Raw genomic sequence first — 18,169 nt, 5'->3', positions numbered from 1 at the left:
AAGTCACACAAATACAAAACAAAACAAGTTAAGATGTATTAACTCTCTATTCAGCGAAAATGTTATCAACTTCTCAAAATAAAAACTGAAATTCCAAATGTGTCAATGCTGTAAAATGAATATTATCAGGAGTGAATTAATTCTAGACCAAATGCATGAAAAGCCAAATTTCAATTATAACTGTCATTATTTAAAATTACCGCAGATCTGGACACTGTATCAGATCCATCTCGCGGTCCCAGTATCAAACCGTGCACAAAACCGTGTGAGCTGCTATCCCGCACACTTATGTCAAAATTTTGTCTGCGTATTGTGTATCATGTGCCTTACAAAGTTAATTATCTCCTTACTGAAAGGTAAATGTTGTTTTGATAATTCAACCATATTATTTATCGGAAAGGTTCCCAGAAATGCCACTTTGGGAAGCAGCGATACCAAAATTACGGCCAAAAATAAAAAACAGAGAATGTCCAAACGGTGAACAAGTTTGACCGTTTGCTCTGTATATCAATGACATTTTCTTGGTCATAGCGTGCCTGTTGTGTAACTTTATGTAACATGATGTCATACCTTACATGCTGCATGAAACTAATTCCACTGTCTTATGCAATCCACAAGTGCAATGTTATAAGCATAAGACCTATTAATGCCATCAACGTTATTAACCTAGCCTGACATCAAATCATTGCAATGTGAAATCGATGGCAACAAAGAGATTGCTTCAGGAGAAAGCTTGAAAACATTGCAATTATCTTCATCACAAATACATGTGTGCAAATACATCTTCTTCTTTTATCGGAATGTAAACAAAAAGTACAAGATTCTTTTAAACAATGATCATAGTTTTATACATCTCAGAAAAGCTAGCTTACCACTAAAAGTCCCCAAACGAAACAGGATAATATCTACTTACACCCTATTATAATATGTAATAATGAAACACAGTCAAAAAGTAATAGGGCATTTAGGCAATAAATCAGAGAATGTTATCAGTTCCCATTACTATTACAGAATTTAACAAGACGGATTGATGTCCCATGCATACCTGTCTAAGTATATCTCGACATGATCACTTCTCTACAGCTGGGCCCATTCAACTCTCCTCTACCCTTAGCTAGGTAAAATACCACACATGTCACAATGTCATTGTACATATCTGAAATGCATACCCAGTGACTGGCTCTCTAACAGGGTCGAGATATAACCCACCACAATGATGATTACTGTTGTTTTGATTAAATTTATATTGGTTTTACACATGAAGAAATGATAACTGAACCTCTCATCCTCTGAAAGTTAACATCGTGGAAGTTTGTATCGGCAGAATATTACAAGTGCATTTGTGTGGGTTGTTGTTTTTTTTTTTTTTTGGTGTGTTATTTTTTTTATGGTACAATGTCAAATTGCATTTTCTCAATAAGAAATAAATTTTCTGTGATAATGAACCAAATATATGATAAAATAACATGCCAAATCCCAACCGCTATCCTCAAGACATTGATTAACAATGCATGTAAGCCTGTACATGGCCTGATTCCTTTTCCAAGTACCTTTCATCACATTGCTGCTCATCAATACACATGTCACTGAGACAGGTAAAAAGATTAACTGCAAATTGTCTGACATAGAAATCCAAGAAAATGCCGCCAGGAAAACAGCTGTTGGTAATAATGTTCTGAATGTCACAGGAATGGCCGGTATCCAACCGTCAACCTTCTTAACGAAGCATCGATATAATTTGTTATCTCTACTTCTAAACCATCCTCAGTAGTTCACATCTTCTTAGATTCCCATTAAGAGATAAGTATCTGCTTCATTTTGTTCACCTTATTTCCATGAGCATTAACTCTATGTAGTACATCCTCCATCTAAAAATATTTGAGTTTACTGTCGTATTTTCCAATCTCTCTGGATCTCTCTTCCTCTCTGCCCTGATCAGAGAATCACGTATTTCATTTTCCTCCTCTAATTCTGTTCTTAAATTTATTGCTCTTCCACAAACAGGTAGATAGTCCCATCTCCTTCCTCTTGCTCCTCCGCTTGGATCACCTCCTCGGCTTTGTCGTTCCCATCGTCCTGTGCTTCTACTACTTCGCTCTGCGATGCTGTGGCTTGGCCCTCCTCATCTTGTTGCTCTGCCATTATCTGCATCGTCAACCCACCCTTGCCATCCTCCGCATCTCCGCTCGTCTCCGGCTGAGTTATCTGCTCCATGGCATCGGACGCCTCTAGCGATGCCTGCATGATGAGCTCTCCTGCCTCCTGACTGCTGCCGTCGCTCTGTACGATGGTCCCGTTCACTATCTGGAGGGCTCCTTCTCCACCCGGACTATCGTCCCCCTCTGCAACCGATAGGATGGTCACCGGGACAGAGTTGCCTTCCGCTGTCTGCATGATCTGGACCGTCCCTCCTTGTTGCATCTCCACCTGGACGGGGGTTCCATCCACCGTCAGTGTCGTGCTCTCACCGAGGCTCTCCTCCTGTAGCAGCATCCTCTGCCGTCTGGTCTGAGGTCTGGAGGGTGAATCACCAGCGGCTTTCCGTTTCAGTCCGGCGTGGATCTGGATGTGGCTCATGAGCTCCGGTCTCTTCCAGAAGGACTCGTGGCACTCGCCACATCGGAATACCTTCTGGACTTTGTGGACTACCATGTGCTTGGTGTGGGCGTATCGGTCTTCGAACTCTTCGCTGCAGACCTTACATTTGATGGGCGGGTCGCATACGGTGTGCATACTCTTAATGTGAGACTTCATGTCGGCCAGTCGACCAAAGGATGTATCACACTGGTCGCACTTGAAGCAGGGCCTGTCCTCTCGGTGTTTCCACATGTGCTCCTTCAGACAGGTCTTCTGGGAGTACGCCTGATCGCAATCTGGGCATTTGAATGGCCGTTCCCCCGTGTGCACTCTCATGTGCCGTTTCAGCTTGTAGTTGTCGGTGCTGGAATAATCGCATAAAGTGCACTTGTATGGCTTCTCTCCCGTATGTGACCTCATGTGGCGCTTAATCTTGCTGGCTTCCACACTCTCGTAATCACACAAGGGGCACTTGTGGGGTTTCTCGTGGGTATGTATGTACTTCATATGCCGGCCCAGCTCACCGGAGGTGCCAAACGCTTTGGTGCAGAGCTCGCACTTGTACGGCTTGGTGCCCGTGTGGGTGTTGATGTGGTTTCGGAGCAACGTCGACGTACGGAAGATCCTTCCGCACAGGTAGCACTCGTGGACCTTGGGCTTCCTGCCGACGGGTCCACCCTTCTTTTTGGTACCTTGTTGATTCAGGTGACCGTCGTCAAACTTTGGGACGACGTACCGAGTCTTCTTACGGGGCACCTCTATGACTGGTTTCTCTTCCTGCTTGGTAATGGTGGTTTTAAAAGGAGTTGTATCGTCTTCCCCGGCGTAAAAGTCGTAAACCGATGAACCTGCATCCTGCATGGAGCTGCCCTCTCCCAGCGACACCTTCTTAGAGCTACTGCTCATCTCCTGCACGATGACGATCTGGGCCTCTTCCTGCTTGACAGCTACGGATTGTTCTTGATCACCTTTGATCTCTGGGTCCTCCACCATCTGTAGCTGCAGTTGCCCATCTTCCCCTTGCTGAGAGAGGATGAGCTGACCCTGGGTGGACTCTCCACCTAACTGTACTGCTTGAGCTGGAGTACCGTTATCGTCCACTGTCTGAATGATGGTATACATCTGCGTGCCACCTTCCACACCAGCTTCCTGTTGGGACAAAATACATTAAACTTTGGTCGTCATCATTTAACCAGTAATTTTCCTACATCATTCTCACAATATTTCTGCTGATGGAAAAACATCTTTTGAGTTCCCAAACCTTATGATTACTATGCAAGAAGTCACAACTTTTTTCTCAGCCTTAAGTTTGTATTGGGTTGTATGTGTCACTCTGACTAAATCTCTATAACTTTCACGCTCCGAATCTTTATTTTATTATCAACAATTTATTGACTGTTTAGCCTAATACAGAAAACCCTGTGTCCCACAAATGACATGTAATAATTATGATTTTTTTTTTCCATTCCCAAGTTTTTGAGATGCAATGCTTAATTTCCTTGTGGTGCTGGTTAGCTAAGGTAACAGGTGTTACACATTGCCCCATATGTAGTTGACATAGCAGAAAATCTGACAAATGTTATAAAACTCTGATATATTGCTGCTATTGAATCAGTAGAATATACACTGTATAATTGGCAAATGCTTCGAGTCTTCTTCATGTCCTTTAGGGCTGTGAGTTTTCGTTTAAAGACCTAAACGTTTAAACGGCCGATTTTTCGTTCGTTTAAACGTTTAAACGGATATCGCGAGAAAACGCCGAGTATAAAGGCGTGGGGTCCAGGGGACCGCCCTAGGGCCCTGGTGGGGCGAAGACCCCGGAAAAGGAAAGGGAATTTTTTGCGTGTCTGGCGATAAAAAAATTTGCAGTTGAGGATGCAAAATACTGACAACTTTTTGAATTTAAATTGTCACAAAGCTGATGAAAAATTTTAAATGACAAGTTAGAGTAGCTGTATTATGTTATAAAATGAAAAGAGATTTAATCTGTTTTACAATCTTTAAAAAGTTTAACTTACAGAACCTCTGATATTATGAAACAAAAAACGTTCGGCAAAGCCGAACAATGAATAGCGCACACTAAACGTACATCAATTTACAACTGCAGTACGGTTTAACCTAACTTAAATACTACGGTAGGATACTGTATATGTTCTCAGAATTTACCCAGGTACATTGCCAAACAACTGCGCGCTCATCCCCTGTCTAACACCTGTTTGTTAACGTTTTTGGCACGTTTCCAAGAAACGTTTCATAGAGTATTCCCCATGATACACGAGGCACAGTTCATACATGCAGCACACTTAAGATATCAAGCTATGGTCATCTTTATGAAAGTAAACCTTGTAATAAAATATGTTTTAGGCCACACGGCATGATTAACTAATGCTAAACATTATTTCCATGTTCTTGTAGAAAACGTCAAGTTCGCAAAATACAATTGGTTGTGTTTTTGTAGTTACGTGAGATCCGTAACAGACGAGGTGGTTAGGCTATTTGCTATACACTTAACTGTGGTAGGACATTATTTTTTCCGTATTTTTGGAAATTCTAGAAAATACTTTCTTTTCCCCCGCTTAACACCAGATGTGGTCTTACGGTTTATTCATAAATGGGTGTACTAGAGCCTTGTTTACATGACATTAGTTGCATTTAGCACGATTTGCCAGTTTCGCGTGAATTTTTCGAAAGTGTTTTGCTGGATCTTTCGTAAAATTTGAAAGGTGTACCAACTTACTTTTCGTACACAATTGGTAATTTCTCTACTGATTTTCAGAGTTTTTTTTTTTACGATCTCCAGTTGATAAATTTCCTTTGACCATGTATTTGAACAACTATTACCAAGTCGAGTATTCGACCCGGTATTGTCTGGTCGGAGAGTTCAACGTGATGGACAGGGATTGTAATCATTTCCATCGAACATGCATTGACTGGATTATCTGCGCCGCCGCTGTCGGCTCGATATAAAGTACACTTGTGCCGCGAATCAGGAAGTTTTCACAAAGGATAACAGCGTTCAAGTTTAAGCCATTCATATCGCCGGATACATCGGGGGGGGGGGGGGGACAAAAGTAGGATTACTTTCGCGGTTTATGATTCGACTGATCGTAAGTTGTTTGTTATTTCGCGTAGTAGACAAAATAAACACGGGAATGGATACGCGATTTTTGCCAATAATTTAATTTTCAGTTGATATCATAGTTTCGTTTAAACGTTCATCAGGTTTTATTAAACGTTTAAACGATGTTTCGTTGGTTTACACGTTTAAACGTGTAAACGGCACAGCCCTAATGTCCTTTGCAGCCATAATTTTTACCATGAAGTGAGATGCAAGCAGTGAGGTGCAACTGAGAATCTAAATTCTCAACAATATAGACAAATTGTTTGGCTAGAAACTAAACCTATCACCAAAACTGACGTCAAAGTTCCAAACCATCCTGATTTCATTTATTCAACAGTTGATAATTCAGTGATTACCTATTCCCTTATAGGTGAAGTCAATAATTAATTACAGTCCTTCTAGAAATATGTGATTATTTGGATCTCATCAGCTTGAAAGTAACAAAATGTTAATATCACTCTCTAACTTCTCTACAGATGTGAAATCTCACTATGCAACAATATTTGCAGAGTGATACCAGTTTCAACCACAGAGTGTCAAATCACAAACTTCTGAGAGTTCTACTGAACATCTTTGAAGATAACTGTGCCAGTTTGTAAAGTACAGAGAAAACAACCGCTTCCTAGCAACATGAAGAATTGTCATGACCATCAAAATACCAGTATGACAATCATCCATAGTTTGTGAGTAGCAGATTTTTACAAAAGCTGACCTTTTTTTTCTACAAGAAAAGTTGCAACATTTTAATGGCACCTTATCGTTCCTTAAGATCGAACTGTTTACCTGCGGGACAGAGATGGAGCCATCTTGAGACACTGGGACCAGCTGGGGTAAGTTAGAAGTCTGATAGACAATGTTGTTATTACCAACAAGGTTCACTGGTGCACCTGCAAGAAAGGAGACAAAAGAATATAACAACAGGCAATCCCATTTCATTATACTACACTTGTAAACACTTGTAAAGTGAAAACCAACAATAGTCTAAATCAATGTTAACATTAGTCCCGAGATAATGTTCTCTCATTGCCCAATGGTCATTATTTATTGCTTCATGGAGAGACCTGACATGACACAAAATGTCCTGACCTGACATGACCTGACCTGACATAAAATTCTGTCATGGACACTACTGTAAACATCAAGCACTGTCTCCACAATGCACGCAATGGAAATAACAGTACTACAGAATTGATTTGAGAGAAAATTTGATGTAGTACCGTTAATAAGCTCATCAGCAGAAAGAATGTCATCAGGGCAAATGAGCAAATTCAAATGTTCATCTCTTTTGTAATATTTGAATCATTTACCGACTGAGAATTGCATCTTTCATAAAGGTTTAGCCAGTCGTAGTAGGTTAAATTCCAGTTAAGGACAAGATGTATTGAGTTAGTTGAAAAGACTTGTCTACCAATAGATATCCCTTCAAGTAGATGCCTTTGTTTACAAACACAGCACACATGGAAATAATGTTCCCCGGCAGAACCTGTATAAAAGCTGCTTATGTTGTAAGGGCAAATACCAAACCTGCTTGGACAGGTTTTACTGTACCATTTGCTGACTCCACACAACATGATTGTCTAATTTTATGACTAGTAAATTTTTGCACGTCACATTTCCAAGGGGTGGTAACAATCACCTCCCTATCTGAGCAGAACTTAAATCCTCTGATTCCACCCAAGTAGCACAGTTTTCATATAGTTCCATTCATACATATATCACTTACATCTTAGATTTATAAATAGTTTGGTTCTGTGTAAATGACACACTTGCAGACATTTGACTGACCTGCCAAGGAGATGGAGGTGACGCCTTGACCATCGAGAGGAACGGAGCCATCTTCCTGCATCTGAACCATGAGAACCTGCTGCTGTTGTCCACTACTGCCATCATCAGCTTGGGTAACCATGACAACCTGTTGCTCTCCATGTTGTAGTGCCCCAATATCTGCCAAACAAGAAGCATTAAAGATGAAGGTGACTTCATTGTTGAATGTACAGGAAGGGGATGGGGGGGGGTGGGGAGGGTTAACAGAATCATTTAAATTTTCTTAAGTTTACTAAGTTCTCTTCCCAGTTATTAACATAATCAAATATTGTCATTCAAACCTTGGAAACGGGCAGACCGAGTACAATTCTGTGCACCAAAAACAGGATGTGCTCTACTAACCTTTCTGACATATTGTGTTTCCCCTAAAAACGGTAAATAGGAATTGAATGCAAATTTCACCAGAATGCTTAGATTATGTTTCTCTTTAACATATCAAAAAGAAATTTTGACCTGGACTATTCTTTTAAGTACCTTTCATCATAAAACTACATATCAAGTAAAGACAGGAGAATGCTCTACAACTGTTTCTAACTACTGTACCAAAAACCATACTTATGATGGCAGTTGCTATATGCAGTCACCTAGTTTAATTCACTGTTCTACTAACCTTTCTGACATATTGGGTTACCTTGTAGAACCTTTTATCATTCTACATCACTGTGTGTTCTATTACATCATTGCAGCTATTACACATTTTGACTGTGATACTCAAACGGTAGCCTCCATTCATGCCATTATCCTCAGCTTGCTCTTTTGCCTTTTTTATTATCTACAATCTTTACTGTCAAACAAGGATTATACAATATTTCTGCAGACCGACTGCTGCTTTAAACCTACATGGATCACACCAAATGTTTTTGGCTTGATAAGAGTTATTCTGCCCTAATTTCTTGAAGATCAATGAGAGTTACATCATTTATTTCCAGCTTTCTAAGAACACATTTTATTACATTTTTTTGCCCCATTTATCAGCTTTTCCACCTCCTCTGCTCCACATGCATTCTTCATCACTAACCAAAGCCTGTGCATTATACATAAAAAAATCACTGAGGCAGCCTAGGCAGGGATATAAAGTTTGTCCAGTGTGATCACAAAAACAGCTCATCACTCTCCAATTTTGCCACCGTGTGACAAGACCCTTACTTTCGAGGTCCATTTTTTAAAGATATTGCTAGCTTAATTTTTTTTGTCAACAGTACCATAATCCGCCCATATCCCTAGTTTTACGAATGAACACCGCTCAAGTAGATGATGTGCTCAATTCTGACTTCTGTCTCTTTCAAATAGAAGGTGCCATCGTTGGACAATTATTCATACATTTCTTTTAAACCATGCAAGCTACCATTCTTTCAACTTCTACCCCCCCCCCCTTCCCCTCTTTTCCCATCTCAATTTCTCCACCAAGAATATCGATGATGATCAACCAATCTTTGTATTATTACGTACCACCGGCACCTGACACCGTAGTGGTCAAGAGTTGCTGCCCACCGTTGCTAGTTTGGACAATGGTAGCTCCTTGCGTAGCAACCCCTTGCGTGGTGCTCATGTTAGCAGAGGCATTTGCAAGCAGCTGCAGAGTCTCTGTGATATCCATGCTGGTATGTGCTTGCTGGACGACATCAGCGGCCTCCACCACAGTGGTAGGCTGTTGAACCGTAGCTGCAGCAACAGCTTCTCCCACTGGTTAGATGAGAACGAAAAGGAAGAATATGTCACAGGAGGGGAAATAATTTTCGTGGCAGCCTCTAGCAGAATGAATGGTTTCGTCGACGACTACTGTAGTTACCGAACTGTTGGCATGCATGGCCTACACATTGTGTAATTCCAAAGGTAATGATCAAGGAAACTTTAGATTTCTGGTTTCATATTACTATGTACCGTTCCAGAGACCTGCTCGCATTATAAATTAAACAAGCGACTTACAAAGCAACACTAATAGCATATATACATATCAGACTTTCAAGTTTCAGAATGTTTCAGAAAGTTCCAGAAAGGTATCATATTTCTTTATACTGTACCAGCTTACTATAGACCTGCTCGCTTAACTTAAACAAGCAACTTAAAAAGCAGCACTAAAAATACTGTACCAGCTTACTATAGACCTGCTTGCTTAACTTAAACAAGCAACTTAAAAAGCAACACTCATAGCATAAATACATATCAGACTTTCAAGTTTCAGAATGTTTCAGAAAGTTTCAGAAAGGTATCATATTACTATATACTGTACCAGCTTACTATAGACCTGTTCGCTTAACTTAAACAAGCACAACACTAGGAGCATAAATACATATCAGACTTTCAAGTTTCAGAATGTTTCAGAAAGGTATCATATTACTATATACTGTACCAGTTAACTATTGACCTGCTCGCTTAACTTAAACAAGCACCTTAAAAAGCAACACTCATAGCATAAATACATATCAGACTTTCAAGTTTCAGAATGTTTCAGAAAGTTTCAGAAAGGTATCATATTTCTTTATACTCTACCAGCTTACTATAGACCTGCTCGCTTAACTTAAACAAGCAACTTAAAAAGCAGCACTAAAAATACTGTACCAGCTAAAAATAGACCTGCTCGCTTAACTTAAACAAGCAACTTAAAAAGCAACACTAAGAGCATAAATACATATCAGACTTTCAAGTTTCAGAATGTTTCAGAAAGTTTCAGAAAGGTATCATATTACTATATACTGTACCAGCTTACTATAGACCTGCTCGCTTAACTTAAACAAGCAACTTAAAAAGCAGCACTAAGAGCATAAATACATATCAGACTTTCAAATTTCAGAATGTTTCAGAAAGTTTCAGAAAGGTATCATATTACTATATACTGTACCAGCTTACTATAGACCTGTTCGCTTAACTTAAACAAGCAACTTAAAAAGCAGCACTAAGAGCATAAATACATATCAGACTTTCAAGTTTCAGAATGTTTGAGAAAGTTTCAGAACGGAATCATATTACTATATGCTGTACCAGCTAAAAATAGACCTGCTCGCTTAACTTAAACAAGCACCTAAAAGAGCAACACTAAGAGCATAAATACATATCAGACTTTCAAGTTTCAGAGTGTTGTATGTAAAAACTCTGCCAGTCTTATACCAATGTTACTGTAGTCAATTATATATGGGAATTTCTCACATTGATTTTGTTTAAAGTTTTGGTGGTTACTTGGAGCAATTCCTAAAACTGACGAATACCACATATATTGCTTTAACTATGCTGCAAATTTGAAAATGAGAGGAAACCTAACCCACTATTTCAGTTCAGGGAATAATTAATCACGCATAGCACAGCAAAATGCTATGTTATATTGGCCCAAATGGTTATGCAAATGTATTAATGTATAATACAGTTTTTGAATACAGTAGCTTAGTAGTTTTTAATATGAGAACAGAACCTGAACATAGTCCCAACAGATCAAGACATTTACCTGATAGTGTAGTCACTGCCTGACTGGCATCTTCCCTGACTTCTTCAGCCGGTTTTATTTGTTGTTTATCCTCCATTTGTACTTCAGCTGGCTCCAATTTTACAACTCCTCTTGGCTTTGAAGCATTATCTTTACAAGACAAAATATGATACATTTTTATAAAAGTGAGTCTGTGGCTCTTGAAACGGTACTTACCAACTATGGAAAATGATCAATATGGTCATACTGTGTGGCATTTTGCTGAACAGGGGGAGATTGGGTCAGAGCTTGTTTTCAAGAAAATGTGGTTTGAACAGTTCCCCTGGGCAAAAAGTGGTTTTGAATTTTTGAATAATGAAATTAAGCAACAAATATACTGTACCATGTGGTCAGCTCTTCAAAAAATGTTAAAGTTCATAAACTTCTTCAACAGTAAAGTTGACAGGAAAGCCAGCAAATTTACAGTACAACACTACTGACTTCCTGAACAAGTACAAAAGCAAACGGATGGGAAATTACAACTTTTGAAAGAGCAGAGAGTTGTTGGCTATCTGACCAACATGCTGTGCTTCAAATTCTACTCTACAGTAGAAAGTCAATGAACTTTTCCCTCTGCTGCAAAAGACTTGTACAAGTATAAGTTCAAATAACTTCATGAACACCAATGACCGAAGTCCAAATTTAACGTACTGCAAGCCATATCATGTTTTTTAACAGACAAACAAAACTTACTGTTTGAGTATTTGAAATGATAGAAATGATAGCAGGAAACGAGTTCAGAAAGAAAAACACAGACATTAAAAAGAAAATGCGAATCAAATTTCCCTACTCGCAGCCCCCAAAACAGAAACAAAGAATTGGTAGAGGCTGGCACTCTTGGGGACCCTTACCAGAAACTTGTAAAGCTGCTCCACCTTTTCCTCCGGGACCGACCGCTGGGGTGGTCGTCGTTGACAATTCTTCGTTAAAATTTTGCAGGTAGGTCTCTAAAACATCTAGCGATGCAGGATCACTTCCTGCTGGTTTTTCTACAGTTTCCATTCCTCTCCGTGCCAACCAATTTCAGGGTTCCTGCACCATAAAGGAAAATAAAATTCCATGACTTTTCCATGACCATTTTCATGACCATTTCATTACCAAATGAGTACAAAATCCTAGGTCCAGTTCAATGAAGAAAATTGTTGCTCCATGCAGTGCCCAATGCAATGAAAAAATCCTCAATTCTTCCACCAAGTGACAATAAGTCACAGAGGCTATACCTTGTTGCTGCAAGACAGTTCTTTATGTACATGTATCAGAAGGGTCTTAGAAAATGCCAAATGTTCTCTGGTTTACTGTACAGTTGAGGCGATATGACATTATCGATATATATATTTATATATTGATCATCTCCAGGAACTATCAATCTATCTTCATTAATTATTACAAGATGTACCTTCTTCATGAAATACGTAGAAACATGAACAAGCTGCAGTTTTCGCTAATGTATCAACAATTCAATATGGTGCTGGATGACTTGGTTCCGACAGTAACGTCACAATACACTTTGCAACCAAGTGACTGTAGTAGCTTTCACTTTTAGAGCATAACATACAGCTGACTCCAAAACACACAAAAAATCTGTACTGTACTTAATACTTATACATGTACTGTACCTGGAACTAGAAACTGCTATGTAGTTGCAAAATGAGGTAATTCATATTCTAAAATAAACAAAAATTAAATTGGGCCTGGAAATAGTACTATGTGAGTCAGTTTTTAGGTCAAGGCTATTTAGCTTTCATGTTTTCTTCTTTTCGAGGGCATTATTTTATATACTGTAGTCACCAAGGCCAAAGCAATTTTAAGAGTAAGTGTAACAGCAGCAAGGCCAAACAAATTGGAAATGATAGGCTAGTGAAATTGATGCTTCCAGTGTAATAGTAAGTGGGCCTGACATTTCGATCCTAGAAGGATCTTCTTCACAGACTGAATGACAAGTCATTCAGCAAGCTCCTCCATCTCAAGAGGATTTGGGGAAAGTTTACAACATGAAGAAGAGAGTTGAAAATTTAAATTCATGCAGGGAGGGTACTTAGTGAAGTTTAAGCACTAGCGGTTCACGCCGGGGCCACTGTGTCCTTGTTAGTGAGAAAACAACTGGTTCTTGTGATGGTCAGGGGAAAGAAGTTTAACTGATGAACCTAATATGTTTCGTCCTTTGTAAAAAGAGTTCTTGTTTTGAGTATTTTTTAACACTACAACATGCATTTGGGGGCACTTGGGGGGGTCACGATTTTGTTTGGAGAGCATGTGCCCCAAAAGGCCTCCTCTTGGCGACACCACTGGTTATGTACCATCCATGGATTAAAAGAGTGTCCTTGGATTTTATGTACCATCAATGGAATATCTGTTAAAAGGCTGTTAGGGCTTCCATTCGTACAAACAGATTGACCCTAGGCTAAGCTATGATTGTTCATATGCTATGAATGTAAATTTCACTCATGGCTCAAAGAAAAGGGCAACCCAGATCATCAAATTATTTCATACAGCCTGCAACTCACATGGACCATGAACATTGTGATGAATAATAAGGCTTCCAACAACCCTCAAGGTTTTAGCATTGGATTCATTGGATTTTAGTTTAGGATTTAGACACATACTTGTTCTGGATGGGGTGTTCTTACATTGGTATTTGTAAAACTAGAACCACCAACACACAGCGAGATCCTCAAAATGCTATCAATTAAAAGTATAGTGTAGTTAGTGGCCCTTGAATTGATGTCAACATGGTGGGAACTGGGGTGGTCAACATAAATTTATCATGCTCCAATTACCTGGAAAAATATGATCACCTTACTCTAACTAGGCCTAGGTCTTGATTTATGTACTCATTAACTTAGCTTACTAAAATAAAATACTTACTAGAGAACAGACTTCAGCAAATGCTAAGTTATTCCTTACTCTATAATGTTCGTAAGCCTACCATTTACAGTTCAAAACACTACGGTAACTTAAAAGTGTGTTAGTAAATAAAACACAGTGTACCAGCAGCTATGTACTTTGAATGTAAACGTGTAATAATTGATATATTATGTATTCAAAATGAACGTCGAAGCGCATTCGAAGCCAACCTGCTAACGAAAAGACACGGCAGAACAGGTTCTGTAGGTGTGCATTTCAATTCCCTCGCTAGTTTTCCCAGTGAATTTGATTGTAGAGACATTTCAGCTTAGAGGACAATCGATGCAGATCTAGCGACCTGAACTATCACATATCTTACGCTAGTTCTCGGAAGGAAAATTATTGACGAGAACATGCTTAGCGCCGTCAAAATTTGATCATTTTCTTCAATGTAAAAAACTACATAAGGTTGAAAGTAAAACGACTGAGGGCATGATTCCTAAACAAAGCCAAAAAAGGGGGCGCGCTCAGTACTTACCTCTATCTTTTTCAATATTTTTCCGAAATGGTCCCAAAAAAATCTTGAAAACCAGTTGTTTGTTACTACCAACGTCTGGAAACCCAATGTACATAAATATCAGCACATTTCTGGCATATTTCGTCTGCTGCTTGGTGAGCTTTTCGTCAAAATGGCGACAGGGCGTCTGACTTGAGTTAACTTCTGCGCATGCGTCAATGCTGTCACAACCTTATTTGCATTTCAAATAGACACTGGCGGTGCAAATCTGCGCGGTACTCTTCAACTCGACTTGCGAACATATGTATCGATGGTTGAAATTAAATCCCTTGGCTGTTCGCTTGCAAAATCGAAACTGTTCGAAAAGCCCCGTATTTCCTATACCGTGTTGATCGATTTCGAGACAAATTATAGTGACTGACTGAGGTAGAAAGGGGGTTGGACACAATGTAGGGAAAGGACGGGGTCGGGGAGGGACAAGGGTAATTCGTATTCTTAGCACGCTACAGTTTGTTTCATAATTAAAATTAAAATATGTTGACTCAGATTCATGTTCAGTTCAACGTTTTGAGATATTTAGTGGTGTTCTCTCCAACTTACTTTCGAACACGACAGTCGTGTCAGAAAGAGGGATATTTTTAGGGGAGGGGGGAAATTATTTAGGAGGGAAATATACTTGGTTTGTAATGAGATCGACTTTTGATCTTCACTAGGGTGTAACACAACCTCACGCCCCTCCTTTAGACGCCTTTTGGCGAGGGTTTCCCTCCCCTTTGCTAATTTTGTGTTCTTTCGGTAAGGGGCCTATAAGCAAAATGTGGCCATCATATCCCCATTATATTAACCATATTTTTGTAGTAGGCTGCAACCTTATCTTACCAACGGATATATTTCACGTGCCGCGTGCGTGCATCTTCCCCAAACTTTCTGTGGGAGCACTGTGCCCCTCTCCAGTCCTCCCCGGTCACCTCTGTATACGCCACGGGTATCCTTGTTGAATCACTATTGGCAAAATGGTTCTTAATGATGTTGATAACAGCAGAGTAAAATTGGTACTTAGGCTACGCATGACTGATCCCAATCACCTGCAATTATACCAAAACCTCTGCTGTATAATTGAACCCATGCATGGCCCCTCATCTTAGTGAGGGTCCCAAGTAGAGAAACACAATAGACTAATCTGCGTCACTGACCATCATCATTTACAAACAAGTCGATGTCATCAACTGTTCTTTTATTTGCCATTTTCGTCGGCCTAGGTCTAGAAAAAAAAGTCACTAGCGGTTAAGCACTGTGTATGTGTATATGTATGTATGTATATTAGATCCTCCTGCAAGCAGGAACAAGCAGGAACTGTGCATGGATTTGTCACTGGAGATTCCATGCGAATAAGAGTCGTGAACTGAAACCAAAAAAAAAAAAAAGGACGGACATATTAGCCAATTTCTATAATTATAAAAGTTCAACTCTTCCCACCAAATTATAGCAAAGACATATAGGTTCCACTAAAGCCTATTTCATGGTAAGGGAAGTTATTATGAAAACACCACCAACATGTTGCACGGTGGACACCTTTGTACTGGTGCCTATATCACGTGATCAAACTCATCAAATGAAGTCTATAGTTCCCGAACTGCATTGCATATAATGGATACTATCTAAGTGTTAGCATGCACTTGCAATGACATAATAAAAAAAATGGATTATTGACAAGAAGAAAGTATGATGGACGGCGTCAACCTTACTTTTGAAGGGAATCTCTAAATAAATCCTCCACGTAATAACACATATACCTGCAGTTATATATGCAACAGTCCCACAGCTATTCGAAAGCCAATTAGTACACGAAATATGATATAAGAATTTTTAATAACTGTATACGAAATAAAAACACTGAGCGTTAAATTGGACTAGCCAAAAGACTTCTAAAAGATGGATCAGCATATATTACCAGAATATCACAAATTATGCGACTTTATAGATCTGTTGTCTCTGATATCAAATATTTTCCTCTCAAGTTTATGTACGGCTTGTTCTCAAAAAGCTTAACGGTATGCTGGGACTTGGCAACAAAATCCAATAGTTGAATATATGTATATACAGGGGGTAGGAATCTTCCAAAAGTGGGAGAGGGGGGGGGGGGGCAACATCAGAGGGGCACTTTCTCATTCCACAACCGCCACTCGTTATGCTATAAACCGATACACACCGGCCATATCACTTAAATATATATGATGTGTTATATGCTATCAATACTATTTCTTGAGATTGTTTTTTGTTAACCGTGCTACAAAAGATATGGGATGCCATTTTAAAAATAGCATGTACAGACTAAAAATAAATGATTAAAATAAAATATTAAAATTAGCAAAGGCTTAAGATATCCAAAAGACAGTTCTTCATCAAAGGGGCACATTTTATTTGCCAGTAGGGCATTTGCTATTTTGGAAAAAAGTGGGGGCCATAGTGCCCCCCCGGCTATACCCCCTGTGTATATAGGTAAAAATGGTATTGGAAATTCTGTCGACTTGTGACAAAGATAGGAAATACGAATTTACATTATTATGGATTTCAAATTTGAACTTGCTATACTTTTCATAATCTCTTATATAGTCCCATAATCCTGCCAAATTATTAATAAAAGAAAAAATATTTCTAACATGAACATTCATAACAGGTAAGTTAGCGAAAAGTCAGTTGATATAAAATCCCCCTTCACTTTTTTAAATTTAGCTATGAAAGGCGGGGGTGCGGGGGGGTGCGGGGGGGGGGGCGGGTGTGTTCGCCCTCCTGAAATCCCTCAGTTGGAAGTTTTCAGCAACCTATAGTATAGGCCTATATGTCCATGTACACATGATATAACTTGCCCATATGTTATATATACAGTGATGTAGTATATATATATTCCAAACATACAACTTATATGCACTGAAGCATCATATCTAAGTTTCTAAGTTTGGAGTTTATAGTTTGCTTACTCAGATATGACATTCCCCACCCCATCCCCACCCCCAATCCATGGCAGGCAATAGTCGCGCATCCTAAAATGGAATAGTTCAGCAATAATCTTATAAACTGAATTGATACCTATAGTATGAAGAATTCTGTTGAAACTTTGCATTCTGTCACACATACATTGAATATGCAGGCCAATTTCTAGATATTGACATTAAAATGGTCATAGCCGCCCCCCCCCCTCCCCGCCAGAAGAGGACATGAAAGTGATGTTTATGCATCTAGAGTCATTGATGGGGATGGAAAACATATTTGTTTCATTACACGGCAAATTAACTTACCGCTGGTCCTTTAATTATTTCCATAATTCATGATAACGTTTTGTTGCATTAAAAAGAACAGCAGAACAGCACCATGCATGTATTTGCAAAATCTTGTCTTTCTTTATCAAAATCCATTCTTTCTTAATTAATCAGAAGGATGGACAGGCTCAGTAGAACTGCGTCCCAATTCGTTGAGACGTCGATTGTAACGCCAAGGTGTGCTGTCTAACGTACCAATTTATACACTGGGTCGCGGAAGATGCTAGGTTCGTCCAGGACGGTGCCAAATGCACTTTCCAATGGTGTCAATGCCATCATAAACGTCGCTGGTTAGATCACTGACCCGGTGTAGCAATTTATGGCTCATTGACTCCCTAAATTTGGTTTGGATGCCACTTTATTTTCAAGACGATGTTAATGAACAAGGTAACATTAATTTAAAGGGGAATCAATATAACCAAAGTTACATGTAGATGCCGACTTCTTTTTGTAATATAATATACGTGGCATTTTTTAATAGAACTGGGAGAAGGAGAGGTAAGTGCTTCGTATAA

At 39.3% G+C, this 18,169-nt stretch overlaps 1 protein-coding gene across 4 annotated transcripts; it reads right to left on the bottom strand.

The window, feature by feature from the left end:
- Positions 1–28: 28 nt before the first annotated feature.
- LOC139964012 (uncharacterized) lies at positions 29–15,325 on the bottom strand. 4 transcript variants are annotated; one of them, XM_071965333.1, is made up of 7 exons: positions 15,217–15,325; positions 11,828–12,008; positions 10,959–11,087; positions 8,972–9,205; positions 7,484–7,642; positions 6,482–6,585; positions 29–3,726 (listed from the first exon to the last, which is right to left on the bottom strand). In XM_071965333.1, exons 2-7 carry the CDS (start codon positions 11,976–11,978, stop codon positions 1,984–1,986), a joined length of 2,520 nt encoding a protein of 839 aa, XP_071821434.1. In that variant the 5' UTR covers positions 11,979–12,008; positions 15,217–15,325; the 3' UTR covers positions 29–1,983. The 4 variants fall into 4 exon arrangements, with proteins under 4 accessions (XP_071821434.1, XP_071821408.1, XP_071821417.1 ...); XM_071965307.1 differs by lacking the exon at positions 15,217–15,325 and adding an exon at positions 14,359–14,549; XM_071965316.1 differs by lacking the exon at positions 15,217–15,325 and adding an exon at positions 14,051–14,270.
- Positions 15,326–18,169: the final 2,844 nt, after the last annotated feature.

This window comes from Apostichopus japonicus, chromosome 3 (genome assembly GCF_037975245.1).
Source record: "Apostichopus japonicus isolate 1M-3 chromosome 3, ASM3797524v1, whole genome shotgun sequence".
NCBI classification, from domain to species: Eukaryota; Metazoa; Echinodermata; class Holothuroidea; order Aspidochirotida; family Stichopodidae; genus Apostichopus; species Apostichopus japonicus.
The sequence above is the reverse complement of the archived record's forward strand: the minus strand, read 5'-3'. Positions and strand labels throughout refer to the sequence as shown.